Genomic DNA, 26,341 nt, shown 5'->3' with positions numbered 1-26,341 from the left:
TTCGTTTGGTGCTGAGGTAGCGAAATCCAGGCCAGTTCTTATTCAGACTGGCAACAGGTAGTAAGTGCCCATACCTCTTGAGTTTCTGTTCGTTGGTTTATGGTGATAAATATGCTAAATACGCCCTGTTCCTCGTCTGTTCCCTTTCTCACCTGTGATGGTACTGGCTCAATTTCATAGATAGCCCTACAGATGAGAGTAAATTGTCATTTCCCCGTCTTACCTGCAGAGGGCGGGACGAGCTGTATGAGTAATGAGCATTTGAAGTCCTCCATATTGCAGATGAAATCTAATAAATCAGAGTCTTTTCTTACAGAATTGAAGGCACTTGAGCTAGAGGGGTTTTCGTTTCTTGATTCTATTTTTTTTCCTTTCTGCAGTGACCCCTTGTTTTCTGCTCAGCGCCTTCCCCCTCATGGCTACCCATTGGAACACCCATTTAACAAAGACGGCTATCGGTATATTCTAGCGGAGCCCGATCCCCATGCCCCAGACCCTGAGAAGCTCGAACTTGACTGCTGGGCAGGAAAACCAATTCCTGGAGACCTCTACAGAGCTTGCTTGTATGAACGGGTTTTGTTAGCCCTACATGATCGAGGTAGGTAAGCTCCAAATGTTTGTTTTGGACCCAGTGTTATGTAGAACTACTGTCATCAGCTCCATCTCAGCTTGGATTAGACATACTATTACCACTCCCTCACCCCCATCTCTGACTAGACTCAGCCAGAATATGCAAGAAATAGTTTCCTTCTTTGTCCCTTCTTATAAGCTCTAGTCATTTATATATGGTATACAGTTTGTTTAACTTTTAATTTTGAACTAATTTTAAACTTACAGTAATGTTGCCAAAAATAATAGAATTTCCCCATATCCCTCATCAGGATCTTACACAACCCTAGTACAGTTATCAAAACTGCTGAATTTACAATGGTAAATGCTGTTAATGAAGCTGAAGACTTTATTTACAGTTCACCAATTTTCCCACTAGTGCCTCTTTTCTAGGTTCTCATGTTGCATTTAGTTATTTCTCCTTAGCCTCTTGCAGTATTGATCAGTGACTTTGTTGAATATTCCTCAGTGAGGGTCGGTCTGACTTTTTTTCATGATTAGACTCAGGTTGTGCAGTTTCAGAAGATCACGGCAGATAGGTATCCTCTGCTCATCTCATGGGCTCAGATGTTGATGTGTCTTCTTCTTATTGGTTGTCTTGTGGAGATCATTTGGTTAAGGTAGTTTCTACTGGCTCTCCTGTCTTTCCCTTTGTAGTTAATAAATCTTAGGGAAAGATACTTTGAGGCTATGCAGATAACCTGTCTCTCCTTAAAGTTTTGCCCATCCCACTAATTTTAGCATCTATTGGTGGATCTTGTTGTTAGCAATTGTTAATGTGGTATTTGCTTGATCGTTTGCTATTTCTTCCCTTTTTTTTTTTTTTTTTTTTTTTTTTTTTTCTTTTTGCCATTTCTCGGGCCGCTCCCGTGGCATATGGAGGTTCCCAGGCTAGGGGTCGAATCGGAGCCGCAGCCACCAGCCTGCGGGCCTACACCACAGCCACAGCAATGTGGGATCTGAGCTGTGTTTGTGACCCATACCACAGCTCACGGCAATGCTGGATCCTTAACCCACTGCTCGAGGCCAGGGATCGAACCTGCAACCTCATGGTTCCTAGTCGGATTCATTGACCACTGTGCCACAACGGGAACTCCCCTTCCTTTTTATTTTATTTAATTGATTATTTTTTATCAGTGTGGACCTACAGAATTTATTTTATTTTGTAGGCTACATTTTATTTTGTTCAAATTATTCCAGCTTTGGCCATTAGGAACTTCTTTAGGTTGGTTCCTATGTATTTTTTTTTTAAATTTTTTAATTGAAGTATCGTTGACTTACCTATTATATTAGTTTCAGGTGTACAGCATAATGATTCAATATTTTTAAAGACTTACTCCATTTAAAGTTATTACAAAATATTGGCTGTATCTCCTGGTGCTATACAATATGTCCTTATAGCTTATTTATTTTGTAGATCGTAGTTTGTACCCTTGATCCTCTACCCCTTCCTTGTCCCTCCCCTCTTCCCATTCCCCACTGGTAACCACTAATCTGTTTTCTATATCTGTGAGTCTCTTTCTGTTTTGTTATATAAGTTCATTTGGCTTTTTTAGATTCCGCATGTAGGAGATAAGAGAGTGTTTTGTCTTTCTCTGACTTATTTCAGTAGGTATAATACCCTCTAGGTTCATCTGTGTTGTTGAGAATGGAATCTTGTGTCCTTTTGATAAGTCATCTTTCTTTTTTCCCCCATATTTTCTGGTGTCGCAAGATGTTTTTAGCTCATATTTTCCATGCCCCAGGCCAAGTATCAGCTACTTCTCCAAGGAGCCCTGGTTCCTTGGATTGGAGAACAGTGTTTAGAAATGAAAGTGTAGAAGAACTTGTGACTCAGCAGGTTAAGAACCTGACTAGTGTCTCATGAGAATGCAATCCCTGGCCTCTCTAGTGGGTTAATGATCTGACGTTGCCATGGCTGTGGTGTAGGCCAGCAGCTGCAGCTCCAGTTTGACCCCTAGCCTGGGAACTTCCATATGCTGCAGGTGCAATCCTAAAAAGAAAAAAAGAAAGAAAAAATGGAAGAAAAAAAAAAAGGTGTAAGTAGTTTGCTTACTTTTATGGGATGTTGTTTCTAGGCTCCTCCAATGGACTGAGGTGGGGAATGTGTGTTATGTATCCCGTTACACATGTACATGGCTATACTGAGTTTACCTGATACCTCGGATTTTAATCAGACACCACAGGGTTGTTCCAGCCTTTCACCTTTCCATATTTGTAACTCCTTTCTCGAGCAGTGAGGAATTTAACTCTGTCTACAACATATTTTCTTGTTCATTCTAATATGCACATAAGGGACTTTGAGAATTGCCAACCATTTAGGAAACATTCTTTATCTAGATGACAGCATTTTTGTACAGCTTTCTGTCTTAGCCTTACAGTATCCATGAGGATGCTGTTAACTTAGATTAGTTCATTTTTTCTCCACATCCTGTAGTGGTGTTACATTTTTCATTTGTAATATAGTAGGTTCATTTGTTAGGGTTGGGATGCCATTTGGGGTTCTCTCACATTTTGGGATGTGTGTATGTGTCAGGAGCGTACATGAAGGATATGTGCAGCATTACTGTGGTTCTGAGAGTGACTGTTGTTCAAAAGGTTTTTCTGTTACCCTCTCCTCATCCCTGCCACCCCATTCTCATTTCCTTTTTTTTCCCCCCACCACTTTCCCACCTACCTCCTATATGTAACCAGTCTCTTTAGTTTCTGCATTACCCTTGCTGTGTTTCTTTGTGCAAATGAGCCCATACATATGTATTTCCTTTTATCTCCTTTTTTCATACATGAACGGCGGCATGCTATAGATGGTCTTGCGTTTTGCTTCATGCAGTTACTGCATGCCAGTTCAAAGAGATCTTCCTCATTTTTATCTTTTTTTAGCTTTATGTTACGCCATTAAGTGGATGTACCTAGTTTATTCAACCACTCTGTATATGGGCATTTAGATTGTTTCCAGGACTTTGCATTCACAAACAAAGAGGCAGTGAATAACCAAGGGCGTGTGTGTTTTTCTACTGTTGGTGGTATATTTTCAAGGTAAAATTCTAGGTGGAATTGATGGACCAAAGGGAAGTTGTATAGACATAGTTGTGTTAGATATTACCAAAGCTCCCTTCAAAAGCTTGGCTGGTTTGCTTTCCCACCAGCAGTGTAGAAAGTGTTCATTTCCCTGTGGCCTCACAAGCAGAACATGTTGTCCTTGATTTTAATTTTGGCCAGTCTGAGAGGTGAGAAATGGAATCTCAATATTTAAATTTTTTTTCTTCAAATGTGAACATTTTTTTCATGTTTAAAAGTCCTTGTGAATTAAGTTTGTGGGGTTTTTTGGGGTTTTTTTTTTTGGGGGGGGGTTGGTGTTGCCTTTGGCACATGAAAGGTCCTAGACCAGGGATCAGACCTGTGCCACAGCAGCTACCCAGGCCACTGCGGTGACAATGCTGGAATGCCAAAAGGGAGCTCCCATCTTTTGTGGTTTGTTTCCTATTTTTCTGTCATTTGTCCCTTTACATATTAGGGATATTAGCCTTTTGTCTGTGGTATACGTTGTGAATCTTTTCTTCTAGTTTGTCATCTGTCTTTGACTCTGTATATGATTTTTTTTTTTTTTTTTTTTTTTTTTTGTCCTTTTCTAGGGCCACACCTGCGGCATATGGAGGTTCCCAGGCTAGGGGTCTAATCAGAGCTGTAGCCACTGGCCTACGCCACAGCCATTGCAACTTGGGATCCGAGCTGCATCTGCGACCTACACCACAGCTTACGGCAATGCCGGATCCTTAACCCACTGAGGGAGGCCAGAGATGGAACCCAAAACCTCATGGTTCCTAGTCTGATTCATTAACCACTGAGCCACAACGGGAACTCCTGTACGTATACATGCAAGAGTTTTGTCATGCAAAACTCTTATGTATAATAGTTCTTTTAATGGCATGGTTTATGCAATCAATAAGAGAATAGCATTAATCATCCTTTAGAATGTGAAAGTAGAGTTCCCATTGTGGCTCAGCAGAAATGAATCTGACGATTATCCGTGAGGATACAGGTTCGATCTTGCCTCGCTCTAGGTTAAAGATCTAGCATTGCTGTGAGCTGTGCTGTAGGTCGCCGATGTGGCTCCGATCTGGCGTTGCTGTGGCTCTGGTGTAGGCCAGAGCCAACAGCTCCTATTCTGCCTCTAGCCTGGAAACCTCCATATGCTATGGGTACAGCCCTAAAAAGACAAAACAAAAAAGAAAGTGAATTTAGATAACCTACTTTTATCTAAGTGTACTTGATAAATTTTTGTTGCTGTTTTTCTAGAGTATTAATGCAAAATCTAGATAGCATGTTGTTATACCTGTAAGCATCTCAATATTTATCTCTGACAAGGATTTTCTAAAAAACACAACCATTATGCCATTATTGTACCCAATTAAGGTGATTAATATTTTCTTCCTCCCTCTCTCCCTTTCCTTTTTGTCTTTTTGCTATTTCTTAGGCCGCTTCCATGGCATATGGAGGTTCCCAGGCTAGGGGTCCAGTCGGAGCTGTAGCCACCGGCCTACACCAGAGCCACAGCAACACGGGATCTGAGCCGCGTCTGCGACCTACACCACAGCTCACGGCAACACTGGATTGTTAACCGACTGAGCAAGGGCAGGGACCGAACCCGCGACCTCATGGTTCCTAGTCGGATTCGTTAACCACTGTGCCACGACAGGAACTCCCCTTTCCTTTTTTTTTTTTTTTTTTTTTTTAATGTCTGCACCCATGGCATATGAAAGTTCCATGCCAGGGATTGAATCTGAGTGGCAGCTGTGAACACTGGATCCTTTCACCCACTGCACCAAGATGGAGGTTGAATTCATGCCACTGCAGCCACTGGAGCTGCTGCAGTCAGATTCTTAACACATTGTGCCACAGGGGGTACTCCAGGAATAATAATTTCTTGATTATTTAATGCTCAATCCATATTCATGTTTCCATGATTTGTTTAAAAATATACCTCTTTCTGCTGTTTCTTTGAATTGAATCTAAACACATCCGTATCTTTATTATATTGAATTAATGCTAAAAGCTGTAACACTTATATAGATGTTTGTCCTTCAGAAGTGAAAGGGTCAAGTGGAGTGAAGTCACTTGAAAATAATCCCTTGGCATTGTGACCATTGTAGGTGGATTTGTGTGATTCCTGTTAATGACAGGCACACTGTTAATTGTAGGGAAGGGTCAAATATGTGACTTCAGGGCTTAAGAACTGAGACTTGTTTCTCTCCATATAACTTTAATTCTGGAGGAGAGAAAAGTGAGAACACTGGCCCTCAGTAGTAACTCATTAGAACTTAATTCATAGGGTAGCAATGGCTGCCTGCTGTTCATGCTGAGCCTTTTTTTTTTTTTTTTTTTAAAGGGCTGCACCTGTGGCATATGGAAGTTCCCAGACCAGGGCTTGAATCGGACCTGCCACTGCCAGCCACAGCCACAGCAATGCCAGATCTGAACCACATCTGTGACCTACACTGCAGCTCATGGCAATGCTGAATCCTTAACCCACTGAGCAAAGCCAGGGATCGAACCCACATACCAGGTAGTTGGGTTCTTAGCCTGCTGAGCCATAAAAGGAGTTTCTATGCTGAGCCTTTTAGAAGTTAACAGTAAATCTGTATTATATGTTTTAAACTTTTTATTTTGAAATAATCTCAGATTTATTAAAAAAAAGAATAGTACAAAATTTTTTTCCCAGAACCATCTGAGAGCAAGGTGCTATGATGCCATCTCACCTTTAGGAACTTTATGGTGTGTTTCTTGCAAACAAGGACATCCTCCTTGTATTAATTATCTAGTGCTGCCTAATGAATGACTATAAAACTTAGCAGTCAAAAACTACAAATCTTGGAGTTCCCTGGTGGCTCAACAGTTAAGGATCTGGTGCTGTTGCTGCTGTGGCATAGGTTCAGTCCCTGGCCCAGGAACTTCTGCTTGCCGTAGGTGGGGACAAAACAAACATACTACAAATGTTTATCACCCTATAGTTTCTAAGGGTTTGGAATTTGGGAGCAGCTGAGCTGTCTGGTCGGGCTCAGAGAAACTGAGGAGGTTGAAGTCAAGTTCTTGGTGGGGCTTGGAGGGTCTGTTTCCAAGATGGCCTCCTTACTTGGCTTTTATGGGGCACCTCAGATCTCCCTGTGTGGGCCTCTCCATACCTGCTGATTTGTCCTCATCCACAGAAGCTGACTTCTCCCAGAGCAAGTGATCCAGGAGAGGAATAGAGTTTGACCTGTCTTGAAGTTGGACAGTCACTTCGACTTCGTTTTATTTGTCAGGCTCCACCTGAAGAATATCAAAGAATTCGTGGATATTTTTTAAACTTTTACACTCTTATAAACTGGTATATAGCATCAAAATTAGGCGACTAACATCTGATTACTTCCACCTGATCCTCAGATTCTATTCAAGTTTCTCCAGTTCCAGAACAGAACTTCTGTTAGAGCAGAAGGATCCAGTTGAGAATCATTTGCTTCATTTAGTTGTCCTGACACTTAAGCCTTCTTCAGTCTGAAAAGTTTCTCCATCTTTCCTAGACTTTGACCTTGATGCTTTTGAAAATTAGAGTGCAGTTATTTTGTAGAATATCCCTAAGTTTGGTTTCTTCTGGTTACTCATGATCCGAGCTCTGCATCTTTGGCAGGAATATCACAGAAATGATCTCACATACAGCATCCTGTCTGGTGGTGCATGACTTTCATTTGTCCCATTACAGGTGACATTTATCCTATTATTGGTGATGTTCATGGATCATTTGTCTAAGATGGTGTCTGCCAAGATTATCCACTATAAAGTTACTCGTTTTGTAATTAAAAAGTGTTTTGTGAGGAAGTAAATAAACCCGTTGATATCCTGTTCTGTCTTGGACATTTGCCTTGCTCAGCCCCATCTATGGCTTTAGGTCTGAATTGTGCAGGAAGGGGTAAAGGAAGGCGTATTTATATTTGAGAAGGTAGAATTTGCCAAATACCTATGAAAGTTCTGTTAAACAACATGCATGGAATTTAAGGAGATTATCATTGTATCTACCTAACACTTGCCATTGTGGTGCCATAGAAAGAGTGTAGGACCAGGGCTTCAGTCAGACCCTGGCGCTGACATGGAGTGTGGTCGTGGACGGCTGCACGCTCTGCCTTTCCTGCAGCACAGTGGACCTGGGGTTATGAGGGGGAGTGAGTGCCTGGCTGGCTGTACTTTGTAAATGATAAAGGCCTTTATAAAAGCTAGTTAATCTAAATTTTGTGCTTATTCCAATAGAATTCAGACTTCTAGAGTGTTGCAAACACTTCCAAATGTTTTCCCTAAATTAATTCATAATTGGAGAGGTTCTCCATTGATAAAATCAACCTACACAGCCTGGAAACACTCTCCCACCTTTTGCCTTTTATTATTTTTTTCTTCCAAGTCTCAGTATCCCTTCCAATTGGCTTAGATTGTCCCTTTATCTTATAATAATGGCCTCATAGTAAAGTAAGATTCAAGCCATGTGCAAAAAAAAAAAAAAAGGTAGAGAAATGAGTACAGTGAATCTCTGTATACCTTTTCACCCAGATTTAATGATGATGATTTTACCATGTCTGCTTTACCTGCTCCTCTATTTCATTGTCTCTCTTTTTTATTTTTCTTTTTTAATTTTTAAGAAGTAAATCTCACCCTATATACTCTTAGAAAGTTAAGCATCTCTAGAAAGTATGAATGTTTTCTTTAATAACCACAATGCTATCATCTCACTTAACAAATTAGATTAATTCCTGCTGTCACCTGAATTCAGTCCAGATCAGGTTTCCTAGATTGTCTCAAATATCTTTTGATCTTCCCACAAAACACTTACTAGTTACAAAGGGGAACTAGTAATTTTATGGTAGAGAAACCTGGAAGGCACCACCCTAACCAAATGATCAGAGTTTACTGTCACCTTTTTGATGGCATATGCTTCCTGCATGATGCACTGAGAGGCCTGGCATTGCCTCAGTGGTGTCCTGGCAAAGGTATGACCTGGACTCAAACAGGAGGAGACATCAGATAGGCATAGCCAAGGCACAGTCTACAAACCAGATTGACCAGTATCTTCAAAATGTCAGGGTCATGAAAGAGGTGAGGAGACATGACAGTTAAATGAAACAAGGGATCTTGGATTAGATTCTGGAACAGTAAATATTATTTGGGTAATTAGCTTAACTTGACCTATAGATTACATCAGTGTTAATTTTCTGGTTTTGATCATTGTATTATGATCATAGATGCTGTTCACACTTGGGGAGGCTGAGTGAAGAACGTATGAGGACTTGCCCTGTTTTTGAAAGTCACATTGTTTCAAGTAAAAGGTCTTCTAAAGGATGTTTTATTCACATCAGGATCCAAGCTCATTACAGTTGGTTTGTTATATTTTAGGAAGTAGACAGAATAATTAATTTTAACCTGACATCTTAAATAATCATGAAACTGATTACCTGGTAGCTTTCTTCCTTTTTTTCCTTCTCTCCTCCTTTGTCTGTATCTTGAGATTGTTTTTCTGAACCAGTACTTCAAATTCCTGACCTGGTATTACTTATTTTTTTATTTTGTTTTACTTGAGTGTTAAGAGATTCGTGTTTTTGTTGACTCTTGAGTACTTCAAATAAGTTGTAGGCCTCTGTTTTAATCTCCATCACTGCAGCTCCCCAGTTAAAGATCTCTGATGACCGGCTGACTGTGGTTGGAGAGAAGGGCTATTCCATGGTTCGGGCTTCTCATGGGGTTCGGAAGGGTGCCTGGTACTTTGAAATCACGGTGGATGAGATGCCGCCAGACACTGCTGCCAGACTGGGCTGGTCCCAGCCCTTAGGTAAGCTGGGGCCATAATGTGGACATGGTAGCTGGGGGAGGCATAGACCGTCTGGCTCAGCTTCATGACTCTTGGACTTACTGAACTGGGCAGAAAACCCAATTCCTGAGGGTTTAGGTGATTTTGCAGTTCCTGGGAATATTTTCATAACTCTTTGCTTTTGAGAAATAGTTAGCTATTTTACAAAATTGGCCAAAAAATAAAAAAGGAGTAGAGCCTTTTCCTTTAGCAAGTCAGAGTTAACTTGTAGTCCTGACTTCTGTATATCTTTTTATTGGGACAGGTAACCTTCAAGCTCCCTTAGGTTATGATAAATTTAGCTATTCTTGGCGGAGCAAAAAAGGAACCAAGTTCCACCAGTCCATTGGCAAACACTACTCTTCTGGCTATGGACAGGGAGACGTCCTAGGGTTTTATATCAATCTTCCCGAAGACACGGAGACAGCCAAGTCACTACCCGATACCTATAAAGATAAGGTGAGTCTGTCCTTCCAGTAGATTCCTGGGTTTGAAGCTCCTGGCAGCTGATGCCTGCAGCTATGTGTTCTCTTGTGAGGCTGATCCACCATTTGTATCTTAACCAACATTCATTATGAAAATTACCATATTAGCCATTCATTCCACCATTCACCAGTCCACCCATTTATCCATCTTTTTAAAATTTTTTTTTTTTTTTTTTTTTTTTTTTTGTCTTTTTAGGGCTGCACCCTTGGCATAGAGAGGTTCCCAGGCTAGGGGTTGAATCAGAGCAGTAGCCACCCCTATGCCCCAGCCACATCAATGCCAGGTCCAAGCCTCATCCACGACCTATGCCACAGCTTGCAGCAACCCACTGAACAAGGCCAGGGATTAAACCCACATCCTTATGGATACTAGTCAGGTTCTTAACCTGCTGAGCCACAATGGGAACTCCTATCCATCTTTTGTTTTTGGCTGTGGTGTGCAGCAGCTTGATGTGGGGTCTCAGTTCTCAGACTAGGGATTGAATCTGGGCCACAGCAGTGAAAGCACCGAGTCCTACCCACTTAGACCATGGGTGAACTTCCTATCCATCTTTTTTTTTTTTTTGGATGTGTTCTCAGCATTTGGAAGTTCCTGGACCAGGGATCAAACCCCTGCCATAGCACGTAGCAGCAACCCCAGCCGCTGCAGTGACAATGCCACATTCCTAACCTGCTGTATCTCCTTTCTGTTTTTTTTAGTATGCTTGGGATAATATTGCAGCCATCAGCACAGTGCCCAGTGGGTTAAGGATCCACCATTGCTATGAGCCATGGTGAAGGTTGAAGACTCGGTTCAGATCTGGTGTGGCTGTGGTGTAGTGGTGGCTACTGCTCTAATTTGACCCCTAGCCTGGAAACTTCCATATGCCACGGGTGTGGCCCTAAAAAGAAAAAAAAATTATGTTAAAGAAAATGTACTAATTTTAAGTGTACATTCACTGAGCTTTGAATTTGGCCCAGACCCCTGTGGAGCTGTCAATCATATCACCCCAGGAAGTTCCTTCATACTCTATTCCAATCAGTCCTAGCTCCCACTACCACTTAAATCACACACGTGCCTGCTTTTACAGTACACAGAGGTCTGCAGCTACCAGTTTTACCCTTTCATTAAAACTTGACTTTATAATTTGAATAAGCAGCTAATATGTTATAAAACAGAGTACTGTGGATCTGGTCCAAAACTACACCTCTGCAGATATAAAATGCAAAAGTCAGGATGCAAAACAGAGTGGATACTATGCTACCATTTGTATGCCTTCTGTTTTGGAAGATAATTAACAGATGCCTAGACTAGAAGGATACCAGGACACTAGAGCAGTGATTCTTTTTGGCAGCAGGAAATTGATTATTGAGGGACACGGTGAGGGGGAGAGAGACTCTTCATTTTACATTCTTGTGCATCGTTTGGAATTTTTTCACCATTGTCAATATATGTATCTGTGAAGAAATTCAAGTAAGAAAAATTAAGGTCATAGTTCCCACTGTGGCATGATGGTATTGGCAGTGTCTCTGGATTGCCAGGACACAGGTTTGATCCCTGGCCTGGCACAGTGGGTAAGGATCTGGCATTGCCCCAAAACTGCAGTTTGAATCTGATCCCTGGCCCGGGAACTTCATATGCCATGGGGCGGCCAAAAAAGGAAAAATAAAATTAATGTCATATGTTTATCTGGGAGTGAATGGTTAAACAGACTCTTGGGAACCAGTAAGAAAGGTGTGACCCAGAGACCACCCAGAGACCCAGGAGGGAACTGGGAGGGAAGAAGTGGCCCCCAAATTTGAGGAATGAAAACGTTCAACAAGCATCTGCCATCTGGTAGTTCTTAGGAAGCACACAGCTGTTCAAAAAAAATCCAACCGAGCTGACTCTGCAGAGATTTTATTTCTGTTCAGAACACAGAGACTCAGTGCTATTAGTGTGAATGTGGCTCTTTTTTTTTTCTTCTTAAATTTCATGGTGATAGAACTGATGCCTCAGTGTTTCTCTTTTTCCTCTCTTTCGGTTTTCAAGGCTTTGATAAAGTTCAAGAGTTATTTGTATTTTGAAGAAAAAGACTTCGTGGATAAAGCAGAGAAGAGCCTAAAGCAGACTCCCCATAGCGAGGTGAGTCCTGGTCTTCAAAGTGTCAGAGGTAGAAGCATTTGAAGACTGGGTCTGAGTTTCCATTGTGGCGCGGTGGTTAACAAATCCAACTAGGAACCATGAGGTTGTGGGTTCGATCCCTGGCCTTGCTCAGTGGGTTAAGGATCTGGCGTTGCCCTGAGCTGTGGTATAGGTTGCAGACGTGGCTCAGATCCCACATTGCTGTGGCTTTGGTGTGGGCTGGTGGCTACAGCTCCGATTAGACCCCTAGCCTGGGAACCTCCATATGTCACAGGAGTGGCCCTAGACGAGGCAAAAAAAAAAAAAAAATGAAGATTGGGTCCATCCTCCTTGTCAGGAAAGTGAGGGAAATGAGGCCCCCGGGAGATGGGGGGATTCCTCTTGACTCGGCCATAAGGCCAGTGCTCTCCTGCCTGTTTTGCTCTGCTCTGCTGGGCTGTTCGCTGCTGCTGTGAGCAGGGGGCGACCTGGGTCCTTAGAGAAAGGGGCAAAAAAAGCAAGGAAGACCCAATAAGTGGCTCAATAATCAAGGAAGCAAGTCAGGGATACTTACTGGTTATCAGAGGAGGAATCAAGTGCAGAGGGAAGAGCCCTAACAGGATGAGTGGGGCCTCACCCTGTGACTCCAGGGCACAGGAGCTGTGACGGTGCCTTCTGTGTCTTCTAGAACTTTCCCTACCTCCCTTTCCCAGGGTTGCTGGGAGCATGTCTGCCCCAGGTCATTGCACAATCGAAGGGCTAGGGCATCTGGATCAACCACAGGGGCCAAAGGTAAAAGGAAAGGAGTAGAAGAAAGTTCTGAGCTGGAAACATTTGTTCATAAAAATTCTGTGATGCCAACTGTAATAGAAGTGAATGTAGGAGAACTAAATTAGGACTCCAGTTAAAGGAGGGAAAAGTCATAAAGAGAACCACTTAGTCAATGCAAGGATGCTAAAGCCAGAAAGTACAGCCAGGCAGAAGATAGCTCTTGTGGAAAGAAGAGTTAGAGAAGGTTACTTCGGAAAAGGGAGCCTTTTCTGAAGTCTACCTGCAGTGGTTAAGAGAAAATTCAGGAGAGTTTTGAGAGAGAACAGACAAGGAAATGAGGATTCAGAGACTTTGACAGAAGCCCTTATGAGATTTTCAAAGTAGAATGCAGAAGTGAGAACCTGAAGCAAGAGAAGGGAAAAAATAAACTTATAATTTAAGGGATCAGTGGAAGACTGATTATTTTTTATAAATATGATATAATGAATAATAGAAAGTAGAGCTTTTTGGTATAAGTAGCATGGGAATTCAGAAAGCAAACCTGGAGACCAATTAGAAGAATGCATATTGCTCTGAAAAGTCTAAGGTATTATATAAATGTCAGGTATTGCTGTTACACAAGCTGTATGCCATTCTTAGGATTCTTTGGAAGTGCTGCCACCATACTGGTAATAAAACTTCCTCCAACAGAGTTCTCTTTCCATTTGTTCTGTTTTTAAATTTTGAAGTAAAATGATGGTTTTTGTTTCAGATCATTTTTTATAAAAATGGTGTCAACCAAGGCGTGGCTTACAAAGATATTTTCGAGGGGGTTTACTTTCCGGCCATCTCACTATACAAGAGCTGCACGGTATGTATGGTCTCTTCATCCTCTGGACACAGCTTGAGGGAAATAGGTGAATAGTTATAACGAAAGAGCCACTGATTGGGTTCTAGAAAGCAATCTGAAAAGCCCAGGAGTGAGATGGGAACATGTTCCTGCTGTTAACCTTTGCTCCAAAAGCACGTGGGTGCTTTAGGAAGTATTTGTCTGTAGCTAAATAGATAGTTATTGTGCCCCATATTTTCCCCTCTGGATGCTTTGTGTGGTAAATGATGCCAGTCAGTGTAAAGCATACAGAGTAAGAGTTCCCGTTGTGGCTCAGCAGAAAAGAGCCTGACAGTATCCACAAGGAGACAGGTTTGATCCCTGGCTTCACTCAGTGGGTTAAGGATCCAGCGTTGCTGTGGCTGTGGTGCAGGCCAGCAGCCGTAGCTCCAATTCGACCTGGGAACTTCCATATGCCGCAGGTGTGGCCCTAAAAAGTAAATAAATAAATAAGTAAAAATTAAAGCATACAGAGTAGATACATACATAAGTCAGTTTGGTGTTATATGTCATGATTACTAGCTACCATCATTAGCTAGTAACTATCACTTACATTGATTTTAAAAAAAATATGATACAGCATGAAGGGGACTATCATTTGAACCTGTTTAAAAAAAATTTGAAAAGGCAGTGTCTGGAAGGTTCTGTGTATGTGCTTTTAGTTTGTCAATAACCACCGTTGAAGTAATACAGGGTTATAAAGAGAAATCAAAACAAGTCTATTTTATTTACCTAATTCTTGATGGCTAATAGGATGCCAACCACCTCTGGTAATATTAATGTGTGTCATTTGTTCCAGTTGTACCCTGAATATCACAGCTACAGTTAAAGAAAAAATTTTGCCATGTCACATTAAGATTTTCACAACTTTCTCCTTCTGTTTCTTCATGTCTGCTTGGATTGAATTAACCCCAGGTCTCCATTAACTTTGGACCATGCTTCAAGTATCCGCCGAAGGATCTGGCTTACCGCCCCGTGAGTAGCATTAAACATGTCTGCATGCATCCACAGTCTGCTGCTTCTCAATGCGGTCACACTGTTCTCACCTCATTGCCCTGTTCCTTGTTCCTCCTACAGATGAGTGACATGGGCTGGGGCGCCGTGGTCGAACACACTCTGGCTGATGTTTTGTATCACGTGGAGACAGAAGTGGATGGGAGGCGGAGTCCCCCCTGGGAACCCTGACCAAGCCCCCTTTTCTTTGCAGACACGGACTTTTCTGGGGAATAATATGAGGGGGTTTTGTTTTTGTTTTTCACCTGTCGCAAATGTTTTCCCGAAGACACTGCAGAACACAGCCTCTGCTGTAGCAAGGTAAAGGCCAGGTGGCCCTGGGAGACTCCCTGCCCTGCAACACTCCCTTCAGTGACGGCCCTCACTCTGCGCCACAGCCCAGCGGCTGCTGGCCTGCAATCCCTTCAGTGCCCTGCACACTGGGGCTGTACCACCTACTCCGCCAGCTGGGACTTGTTATCTTATGGCGTTGTCTAAGAAATGGGTGATCTTGTCCAAGCAGCTAACTTATTTAAAGGCATTTCCTTCTATGAGCATCACCTCCATCCCACCAGATTCCCAAGGAGGTGGTGGGCCTGTTTCCCAGAACAGCTGAAATCAGTGGCTATATTCTAAACCTGTCTAAAAGCCTTTTCCTTTTGGTGTGGGTGTGTCTTTATTATTAATTTCGAGATATGCTTTTGAACACTGGGATCTCTGAAGCTACTAGGTCTGTAGAACTGTAATTGTGAAAGGAACTTGCTTGCAGCTTTAACAATTAGAAACTTTCCAAATAAAACTTGTCTTCGAGTGTGTGGGGCACTTTGCTTCCCTATCAGGTTGAGGTCTCTGTGGTGACAACTTCGGAAAGGTGGCCATTCTGAGGAAGGGGAGCTAGCCTTGGAATAAAGAGACAGGTTTCTCTCTCCACACCTCCCTGTTGCTTCATTTCCTCCAGCCAACTCAGCCACCCACTCTGTCCTGTAAAATTGGACTCTCAAGGTGAACAGTTTAAAGGGGTTAATGGTCTTGGATTTCCTCCCGCAGCGCAGTGGGTTAAAAATCCAACTAGAGTGACTCAGTCACTTTGGAGGTACGGGTTAGATCTGTGGCCCAGTGCAGTAGATTAAAGGATCTGGCATTGCCACAGCTGTGGCAGAGATCACAACTGTGACTCGGATTCAATCCCTGGCTCAGGAACTTCCATATGCCACAGGTGCAGCCATGAAATTAAAAAATAAATTTTAAAAAAACGGGTTAATGGTCTCCCTCAAGTCCTTCCCTTTTAACTTGTGTGTTGATCCGTGCGGGTTATCTTCCTACCTTGCTTACCTTCCTTTGTCATTGCTGATGATTAAAGGGCAATTTTCAGAAGACTAAAAACTTGAGTGTGAGATTGAGCCTTCCCCTGGGGTCCTTATGTGCTTCCCTATTCTCTCTCCCTACCCCAATCCATCAGTGGTAGTACAGGCCCCCCAGGATGGCCACAGACTTCCCTTTGTGTAACGTCCTACCTAGGTAGTGGGTAGAGTGGTTCATCAAGAGTCAGGTCATATGTTGCCAAGGATCACCATACATGATAGCTGTTTAAGAAATTTTCCAAATTTCAAGTGACTATTGGTACCTTGACACAGAGGTTTTGACTAATGTATTTGACTCCTAATGAATCACCCAGGCTTTTCCCTGTCTCTTAACAGGAAACCTAGCACATCAGTCTGATTGCAGGCTGAGGTCTGTTCTTTGTGGCCGGTCTTAAAGAGAAGCTTGTAAAGCTTCTGGATCATCAGAGTTTGAAGAACTCTAAGTAAACGAGGGTGGTGCTATTTAGAGGAAGCTGGAGGTAAATTCTCTGTAATATAAATTACTGCATATATAAATTGTACACCCACTCTCCATTTAAATTGGTAAAATTAAGGTTTTATACATTGCCTTCATAAACCAAAGTTTACAGAAATAATGATTTTGCTTGTTTATACTTCGTATTCTTTGAGTTTTGTTTTTGGACTTTTTTTTTAGGGCCACACCCGTGGCACATGGAGGTTCCCAGGCTAGGGGTTGAATTGGAGCTGTAACCACAGCCACAGCAACTCGGGATCTGAGCAGCGTCTGGAACCTACACCACAGCTCATGGCAATGCCAGATCCTTAACCCACCGATCAAGGCCAGGGATCGAATCGGCATCCTCACGGATACGAGTCAGATTTGTTTCCGCTGAGCCACAATGAGAACTCCTATACTTCATATTCTTTGTGTTTTGATAAGGTTCTTTTGAAAGTCTCAAAGAATACTCAGTCCTCATAGAGTCCTATATAAAATGGTTTCTGTAAGCAGATCATCACTGACAACTCATTTTATTCCAGTGTAAAATCAAACAAGTGAGAAAAGATCTCCCCAGGCACCTCAAAGGCACAAGTTGCAGAGTTTGAAAAAGACAAATTATAATCAAACTCAAAACCATGGTGTGTGTTGAAAACCCGTATCTTTCTTGTCAGCCTGTTCTCTTGAAACCAGAGTGGATGTTGCTGCACACATCTTTCAACAAGTACCCATTTTCTCTTAGCTGGGAGTAGATGGTAATTCTGTTCTAGAAATATTTCTACAATTACCCCGTCTCACTCTGAAGCTCCTGGCTGGATGAACATGATTTCATCTATGCAAAAAATAGACTACTAAGAAGTAATCTGAATAAATAATAATAAATCGGTAACCTCAATAAATACCCACATTCCTGCTATTGCTAATTTTTAATAAATAAGCTAGAGCTTTAATTCCAAATGGTGTAAATCGCCCTAGAGTGGAAAAGCCTCCAATGATAATGGTCAGGTTTTCATCCTATGTATACATTTTAGCCACATCTCAACTTATATTTTTAAAGCTTAAGTTCTCTGAATCTGAAAATCTTGGACAGGGATTTTGCTGTTACCCCCAACTATCCCTTCCATCCGTCTCTTCCAAAATAGTAAAACATTGATCTGTTGAAGCAGAGAAATCGGCAGGCCTGAGTGGTCCTGAGGTGATATAATTGACTGAACTAAAAATTCAGTTCCTTTTGCATCTAAACAATCACTAATGGGAAAGTAATAAAATTTACTTTTGTTTAACTTTATCTTAGTTAATACCATTCAGTCACTCCCTTTTGATTCTGTCCTTTTAATTAGGTAAGTAAAAATCTTTAGTCATAATCTTCATCTTCCAGTGCCCATTAATCAGCTACCAGCCATAGAGTTCTTTTAAGAACAGATTTGGGCTTGTGCAAATTAGATTTTACGGAAGATTCTGATAACAGATTCTATGTAATTAAATGACCACAGTCCCCAGCAGTTTTTCCTTTGAACAAGGTGGGGATTTAGTTTAATTAAAATCTTCGTCCACGACTCCTTTAGTATGAAGTTGCGATTTACTAGAGTGGATTTTAGTAGAATTTTAAAACTGGTACAGACTGAAGTGTTTGTGTTATGATTTTTTATTCTGACTGCTGCTCTGGAAGAATGGAACCACTCTAATAGTTTTGTGTTTCTTCCTCAAGTTAACGTGGATTACCCATCTGGTGGAGGAGCAGAGGGTGGCGGGCGACCCTTGCATAGGACCTGCCGTGTCTGCACACGCCACCCGAAGGGAATGGAGCTCTTAAGCTCATCAGGCATGACGTCCTGATCCTCTGATCCTGTGTCAGCCGACAGCATTATAAAGATGTTTAGGTAGACACGAAAGGGCTCAGCAGAAAGTTTTACAAATATTTTGGGACCCTTAACCTTCATTTTATAGTTAATCAGTGAATGAAGTTAGAAGAGCCTTGCCTCCATTTTCTTGGTACTAAAATGTTACCATCTGAGTTCTGGTATCATATTCGACACACACCACTGCAACATCCCACTGTCCCCAGATGAAGTTCTTTAACAGTCTTGCAGGCTTCCAGCTGGAATCTCTTCATTAGCCTGCAAGCCAGAAGCCTTCGGCAGTGGCGGGCTGAGCTTTAACACCTGGCTTCCAGAGCAGGGCGGGACTCCAGGCGCTTTCGCAGGTGATTGGCAAAGTCCACCTGGGTCTGTGATAGGACCTGGTTTATAATGGTCTTCGGCAGCCATCCCTAGAATTAAGTTAGAAGAATTTAGCCATCCCGTGGGTGATGTTCCACTCTATGCACTGCCGTGCCCTATCACACACATTTTAGGTTGCCTGGGCTTGGTCTCCCCAGCTCAATGAGTGCACCGTTACACTTGATCAGAGTCAAGAGCTTGTGGACTGCATTACTGCCCTCCTGTCATGACAGTCTCAGAGCCCAGGATCCACTGTCCAGACAGATTTCAGCCCCATATTCCCAGTTGGGTGGTCCTAAGCTAGCTACCAGACCCTTGAGGGCCTAAGTTCCTTTCTAAAATAACTAGAGTTCAACTTTGACATGAGAAGTAAGAAGAAGCCATTGCAGACTTTAGAGGTGATGGAATAACAGGCCATCACTCAAGTCTCTTCCCTCTGCAACAACTGATTCCTTAAGTGGGAGAGTATTTTTCTTGTTCTGTGTGGTATGATGTGGGAAGGGTAAGAGCCCACCTCCCGTGCCCCTCACCTTGAGGTCAATGCTGAGCAGCCAGGTGAGTTTGGTCTTTGAGGGACTTCCAGCCAGAGGGTGGAGCACCATGCAGGTGGGGCCGTGCTCAGCTCTGCCAGGTGAAGACAAGTCAAGTCAGGAGTACAAGTCAGAGTTCTCTAACGCTGATTGGTTGTACTAGCCATGTTCCTCAACTACCTCATCTTTCCCAAGTCTAGTCAGGGGAGTGTCCTTTGCCAAGGGTGGGGCTGAACAGTTGGCATGGTTACCAGCTCGTCAGATCAAACTCTGGCTGGTGCTGGAGCTGGAACCTGGAGGCATCATGTGGTGCCTTTGAGTTATTGGAAGACAGGCAGGTTGGGAAAGTGTCCAGGGTGGCTGCTGGGGCCCCTGGGAAACTCAGGTAGTGGCTCTGTTCTGAGTGGTATGGGTTTTTTTAAATAAAGCATACAGTCATACCAGAGCATACCAGCTAAACCTCAGCCCTGTCTTGTTTTAGAAAATTAATAAGGTTCTTCAGGAGTTCCCGTTGTGGCTCAGTAGGTTCGATCCCTAGTCTTGATCAGTGAGTTAAGGATCCAGCATTGCCATAAGCTGCAGTGTAGGTAGCAGACATGGCTCAGATCTGGTGTGGCTGTGGCCGGCAGCTGTAGCTCCTATTTGACCCCTAGTCTGGGAACTTCCATATGCTGCACCTGCGGCCCTTAAAAAATTACTAAGTTTCTTCAGCTTGCCAGCAGGAAAAACTGTTCATATAAGTGTGGCCAGTCTTGTCCTCCTCCCCTGCTATAGAAAAGGGAGACTCTTCCTCTGGGAAAGGAAGCTGAGGGTGGCAAACCAAGGATTGGTTTCTTGGAGCCAGGGATCCCTCAAATGCTTGGCTGGTGCCTGTCCCTGGCCTATGTTTAAAAAAGGGAGGTTTTTTTTTTTTTTTTTGTCTTTTTAGGGCATATGGAGGTTCCCAGGCTAGGGGTCGAATCGGAGCTGTAGCTGATGGCCCACACCAGATCCGAGCAGCATCTTCAACCTATACCACAGCTCACAACAGTGCCAGATCCTTAACCCACTGAGTGAGGCCCGGAATCAAACCTACGTCCTCGTGGTTACTAGGCAGATTCCTTTTCCACTGAGCCATGGTGGGAACTCCTTTTTTTTTTTTTTTTTTTTTAAAAAGAGAGCTTTTGAGGCTGCTGCCGATATTACCTGATGACCCCCTTCTGCTCAGGCATCTCTCCAAAGTCTGTGGCCATGCCAGCCAGCACACACACGGAACCCCGGCGCTTGGTACAGCGCACACTCACAAAGTCTCGGGGCCCCACGAGGTTGCCTGCCGCCTCTGCAGCCAACTCATGGGTGATGACTGTGTCTTTTCCAATCTTCTGCAGGATCTGCTGGGATGCAAGGAACCAGAGTCACTACTCGACCATGCGGTGGGGTGGGGAACCACCCCAGCTTGCAACCCCCACTGCAGCCACCCTTCCAGCCGGGCCTCCCACCTTGATCTTCTTGACACTGGGGTTCCACTCGCCCATGGCCTCCATGCGCTCCACAAGCTCTTCATAAAGCCTCTCCATGGGCTGGTCCACCACCACCTCCAGCCGGAACACCTTGCCCACATCTGGGATCACTTTACTCAGCACCTCGTCCCCATTCTCCTATTGCAGGGAAAGAGGAGACCCAAGGTAAAGGCTCGAGAAAAATATCCCCAGCCTAGTACATGTAGACAGTGCCAGCCAAGGCAGGAGGGGAACAGCCAAGAGAATGCTAAGCTGAGCCTGTGGAAGCCTAGAACTATTTCTGATTAAGATAGAGAGGAGTTCCCTCTGGCTCAGTGGGCTAAGAATCCAGCATTGTCACTGCTGCCGCTTGGGTCCCTGCTGTGGTGCAGGTTCGATCCCTGGCCTGGGAACTTCGACAAGCCATGGGCACAGACAAAAAGAAAAAAACAAAGGTAGAGGGGGTTATTTCTGCCGGCAGCCTCGGCAGCCTCTTAGGTCTGCTGAAGATTCAAGAGGTAACCTGCTGTTCCCTGGGCCCTTTCTTCTTGGCAGCAAATGTGGAGGGGTGTGGGTAGGTCAACCTGGCAAGGCCCTCCTTACTTCAGAAGTTCAGAAATGCTGAGAGAGACAAACCAGAAGTGGGGAAAGTGGTCAACAACCAGCTAATTTCACACAGAGGTCTTTTCAGTCTCATTCCTCATTTCACACCAGAAGGATGTTGGGTCAGAGAAGGTCAGTGAGATGCAAAGGACCCTTACGTAAGAGCATCACCAGGCCTAGAGCCCAGATTTCCTCACTCCCAACCTAGCCATCTATTAGCTGAGAACTTGGAGAAAGAAATCTCACCTGGAAGACAAAAAAAAAAAAAAAACAGGGAGTTCCCGTTGTGGCGCAGTGGTTAACAAATCCGACTAGGAACCATGAGGTTGCGGGTTAGGTCCCTGCCCTTGCTCAGTGGGTTAACGATCCGGCGTTGCCGTGAGCTATGGTGTAGGTTGCAGACGCGGCTGTGGCTCTGGCGTAGGCCGGTGGCTACAGCTCTGATTCGACCCCTAGCCTAGGAACCTCCATATGCCGAGGGAGCTGCCCAAGAAATAGCTAAAGAGAAAAAAAAAAAAGAAAGAAAAGAAAGAAATCTCACCTGGACTTTGGCCAGTGGGCAGCATGGGAGCTTTTGGTGAAGATAAGGTCACCGAAGTCTTAATAGGGCCATTGGCCTTTAACATGTCCTTGTTACTGCTCCCAGTGAAAGTGCAGTGTTCAGGGGCAGAGCACCCAGATGGCATGAGCCCACCTGTATTCTAGTCCAGCCCTGGTATTGGTGAGCCCAGATGGCCTTGGGAGCTCAGCCCCAGGGTGGGCTAAGAGCACAGACACTGCACTTTGGCACTGGGACTTCTGCCCCCCGGAGTCCCCATTGCACAGTCTGAATGGGGGTACAGTGCTCCTGGAGGGCAGCTAAGGATACAGGAACAGTGTTTTCCTCCTTCCTTCCTTCCTTCTTTTTAGGGCCGCACCCATGGCATTTGGAAGTTCCCAGGCTAGGGGTTGAATCAAAGTTGCAGCTGCTGGCCTACATTACAGCCACTGCAACACCAGATCCAAGCCGTATTGGCAACCTATGTCGAAGTTCACAGCAACTCCAGATTGTTAGCCCACTGAGAGAGGCCAGGGATCAAACTGGTATCCTCATGCATACTAGTCAAATTTGTCACCGCTGAACCATGATGGGAACTCCAGGAACAGTGTTTCACAAATGCGAGTCCCCAGGGTGTCTTTGATGGGAGAGGTGGGTATCTGGGGTTATAGTCTTGGAAAGGAGAATTCTCACGTGAGAACTCCTTGCTCCCCAATGACCACTGCATGAAGCAGGACTTTGGAGAAGAGCAGAGACCCCAGCTGGCCTTGAGGATGGCACTGGGACAGTGAGCAGCTGTGGGTTCCTCCACAGCCACCCTACCTGCCGGCTCTCCTTCTTCCAGCCCTCCTGGTTGCTGAGGATGTCCAGCGCCCTCTGCATGGCCTCCTCTCCCTGCTGGATATAGGCCAGATCTTGGTCACTGTAGAGAGTGTCTTCCAGCTGAGAACCTGGATATAAAGCCAATGAGAGACTGAGCTTCCTCGCCTCCCACCAGTTTTCATCCCTTAGATCTCTGAAGAGCCAAGGCCAAAGCCATAGAGTCCAGCCTTTAGGTCAAGTTAGACACAGGTGACAGGAAGGAGATCTGGCCATGAGCAGCTCCATCCCCATCTTCTCAAAGTGAGTGAGAAAAGCCAGGGGACAGGAACCACATTCACAAGGAAGCCTCCTGCCACTGATAAAAGCCCAGGAACCTCATCACTTACCAAGAAGAGAGCTCCGACGTCGAACCTGGTTAATCCATGACCCTGAGGTTGGACCCCCCAGGGCCCTCCGGTTCAGCTCCTGTCCAAGGGCCAGCACCGCCTGGTGCCTCAGGCCTGTGGGGAAGGAAAGGAAACTTGCTTGGGTGTGGGAAGCCTCTTAGGGATGGACCATTCCAGGCCTTCATCTCATCAGAGGAGGAAACTGATCCCAGGGAGAAAAGTGACTTGATCAGGATCACAGATCCCTAGTAGGGACTTGAACTAGAGTACCTCCTGGTCCAGGGTTCATGACCCGGCAGCAGGATGCCTCCAGGGCCCAGAAACCTGCCTTCAAACTGGGCTGGCCAGGCCTGGAGGCAGGGGCCACACCCAAGCTTGCGGGCAGTCTCCTTGAAAAGATGAGAAGCTCTGTTGGGTTTTTGTTTTGTTTTGTTTTTGTCTGTCTTTTTGCCTTTTCTAGGGCCGTTCCCATGGAGGTTCCCAGGCAACGCGGGATCCAAGCCACATCTGTGACCTACACCACAGCTCACGGCAACGTCGGGTCCTTAACCCACTGAGCAAGGCCAGGGATCGAACCCGCAACCTCATGGTTCCTAGTCAGATTCGTTAACCACTGAGCCATGATGGGAACTTCGAGAAGCTTCGTTTGAACAACCAGAAAAATGGTGTTCGAGAAGGAGAATGACAGGCACGCACCCCCTGAGGTCCGTGTCCAGCCAGCACCAGGGGGCCTCTGTGTGAGTAACTGTTAAGTGGGCCGGGTGGTTTTGCTGACGCCATGAGGACAACCCCATGCCCGGTACAGGTCTTCCAAGCGTGGCTTCCCTCTAAACAGTAGCCAATTCAACCCAATGTCATTGGAAAGGACTTTTTCCCCCCCTTTTTTGGCCCCACCCACAGCATATGGAAGTTCCTAGGCCAGGGACTGAATCCCAGCCACAGCTGCGGCAATGCCAGATCCTTTCCCCATGTGCTGGGGCTCGAACTGGCAACACCACAGAGACAAGCTGGATCATTAACCCACTGTGCCACAGTGGGAACTCCAGAAAAGTCTTGTTTAGATTGGTTTGTGGTCTTCAATGACAGGGAATTGACTCAAATGACTCTGGGTCCTTCAGCAACTGGCCCCTGCCTCCTGACTGTACAATGATAGCAACTCCCTCTCTGCGAGCAGCAGCTTGATGTAGGATCTCAGCTCCCAGACCAGGGATCGAACCTGGACCACAGCAGGGAAAGGGCCAAGTCCTAACCACTAACCGGCAGGAAATTCCCTTACTCCCCTTTCTTCTCGCCTCTCCTCCCTGCCCCTGTCTCAGTTCTGCCAACACTGCTAGATGGAGTCCAGGCTTACTCCCTCCTTTGCCATCGTGGCGAGAACTTGCCTGCTGCCCTTAGTGCCAATCCTAGAGCAAGGCTAAGTCAGAGTTCCAGACAGCCTGTAGCCCTGGAAGGGAGGCTGGAAATGACTGGATCTGGAAGGGACACAGATTCCTTAGTACCCAGCCCAGCTCTTCTGTTGAGGGTAACTGAGATCCAGAAGGGAAGAGACCTGCACAGGTTCACCCAACAAGAGGCACAACTGGGACCAGTTCCCAAGTGGCCTGCCCCCTAGTTCATACTTTCTCCACCAAATGTCCCCAGGAGCTCACCCTTCATGTTGCGCACATGTCTGTAGGAGCTCCCAGCACACAGCTTAAACGTCGCTAGGAGCATTGTTTCCTGGTAGCGGAGGCAGGCCTGGAGACAGGTACTGCTGCTTGGTTGCCTCTGCTCTCAGGGGTGGCTGCTCCTGTCCTTCCTGAGCCTGTCAGAGTTGGCCTCTGGTCCTGCAGCTGTGGCCAGACTGTGTTCTTGCGTCTTAAATGCCTCCAGCTGAAGGTTGTGTTTCATCATCTGGAGATAAAAAAACCATCACTCAACCTTGCAAAGGAAGGGGCCAAGGATAGAGGGATTGCCTCACAAGCAGCCTTTGGGCATTTGGCGGGGGATGGGGGGGGGAGGCAGTGCTTAGAAAGGAGTAAGGAGGCTGATGCCTGCTTGGGGTGGAGGCAGGAGAGAGAAGAAAGAGCAGCAGATGTCAAGTCAGTTTAGAAAAAATTTACACCATGTGACAGTGGTTCTCAAGCAGCCTGAGTGGTGCTGTTTAAAATGCAGCTTTGGGAGCTCCTGTTGTGGTGCAAGGGGATGGGCAGCATCTTGGGAGTGCTGGGACTCTGGTTCAATTCCCTGCTTGTCACAGTGGGTTAAAGGATCTGGCATTGCCACAGCTGCAGTTTTAAGTCGAGACTGCGGCTTGAATCTGATCCCTGACCTGGGAGCTCCACTTGCCACGGGTGGCCACAAATAGAAAAAAAAAAAAGAGAGAGAGAAAAAATGCAGCTTTGTAGCCCTCATGCCAGACTTGATAAGTTCATAATTGAGGCTCTAAAATCTGTATTTTTTATTACTCAATGAGTTTATTACATTTATAGTTGTACAATGATCATCACAATCCAATACAATCTGTAGTTTTTAAAAGAAAATTCCCAGGTACTTGCCATGAAGGTATTCTGTTAACTGGGCATGAGGCTTCGAGAAACTACTGTGGGAGAGTGCCCAGGGCATCTGCCAGGAGAACTCAGCCAAGCAGAGCTGCTGGAGGCCCTCCAGCCCCAGGATGAGGGGCCAGAAGTCTAGGGAGGAATGTTGCTCCCACCTGGTTCTACAAGAACCAAATTCTGGCCCCTGCAGTTGCTGACCTAAAGTACACCCTGAAAGGAATTCAGGAAGAGACCAGGACGAGGCACTTTGTGCTCCTGAAAAACAGGCAAAATGAGCCCTTAGATAATTACTGTATTTTCAAGGGAAATTTTTTATGATGCTGGGTTCTTGCATCTTCTCATACTTAGAAAACACTAAAATCATGAAGAGATAACTGTTGCTTGTGACCAGCAGCAGCCTTCTCCCAAAACGTGTGCTTGATTGTAAAATATGTGCTTGATATTCACCTAAATCACATAAATACCAACCTCACCCCAAATGACCCTGACCCCCACCCCCCACTGCTACCTCTTTAGTGCAGTTCCATGGAACAATCTTAGGGGCTGTCTGCCCAGCTATAGTCCACAGTAAGTTCCCCAGTAAGACAAACTCACGGCTCTCAAGTTGTACATTTTTTGTAGCCAACAGTTTTGGTGACCATGCTAGAGCACAAAGGAGTCATCATTCCTTCACTTGGACTATGTGAGGTTTCAGAAATATGGTAACAGCAAGGGCCTCTGAGGCCCGTCCACCTC

General features: G+C 44.8%; 2 protein-coding genes across 5 annotated transcripts in view; one reads left to right on the top strand and one right to left on the bottom strand.

Annotated features, from left to right (window-relative positions):
* The window catches only part of ASH2L (ASH2 like histone lysine methyltransferase complex subunit), a 31,135-nt gene extending 15,089 nt beyond the window's left edge, over positions 1–16,046 (top strand). For 3 of the 4 annotated variants that reach the window (XM_021074652.1, XM_021074653.1, XM_021074651.1), the window contains 7 exons: positions 381–598; positions 9,287–9,454; positions 9,738–9,931; positions 11,969–12,061; positions 13,563–13,661; positions 14,595–14,654; positions 14,757–16,046. In XM_021074652.1, coding sequence (XP_020930311.1) covers positions 381–598; positions 9,287–9,454; positions 9,738–9,931; positions 11,969–12,061; positions 13,563–13,661; positions 14,595–14,654; positions 14,757–14,864 — 940 coding nt within the window. In that variant the 3' untranslated portion in view covers positions 14,865–16,046. 4 annotated transcript variants of the gene reach the window in all.
* On the bottom strand, positions 17,074–24,875 carry STAR (steroidogenic acute regulatory protein). The gene is given in 7 exon segments (NM_213755.2): positions 17,074–18,759; positions 19,240–19,333; positions 20,425–20,609; positions 20,718–20,876; positions 22,681–22,808; positions 23,067–23,180; positions 24,716–24,875. Coding segments are annotated over 7 exon segments (858 nt in total). The 5' UTR covers positions 24,780–24,875; the 3' UTR covers positions 17,074–18,645.

The sequence above is a fragment of the Sus scrofa genome, chromosome 15 (assembly GCF_000003025.6).
Source record: "Sus scrofa isolate TJ Tabasco breed Duroc chromosome 15, Sscrofa11.1, whole genome shotgun sequence".
Lineage (NCBI taxonomy): Eukaryota > Metazoa > Chordata > Mammalia > Artiodactyla > Suidae > Sus > Sus scrofa.
Note: the sequence above shows the minus strand (reverse complement) of the source record. Positions and strands in the feature narration are given on the sequence as shown.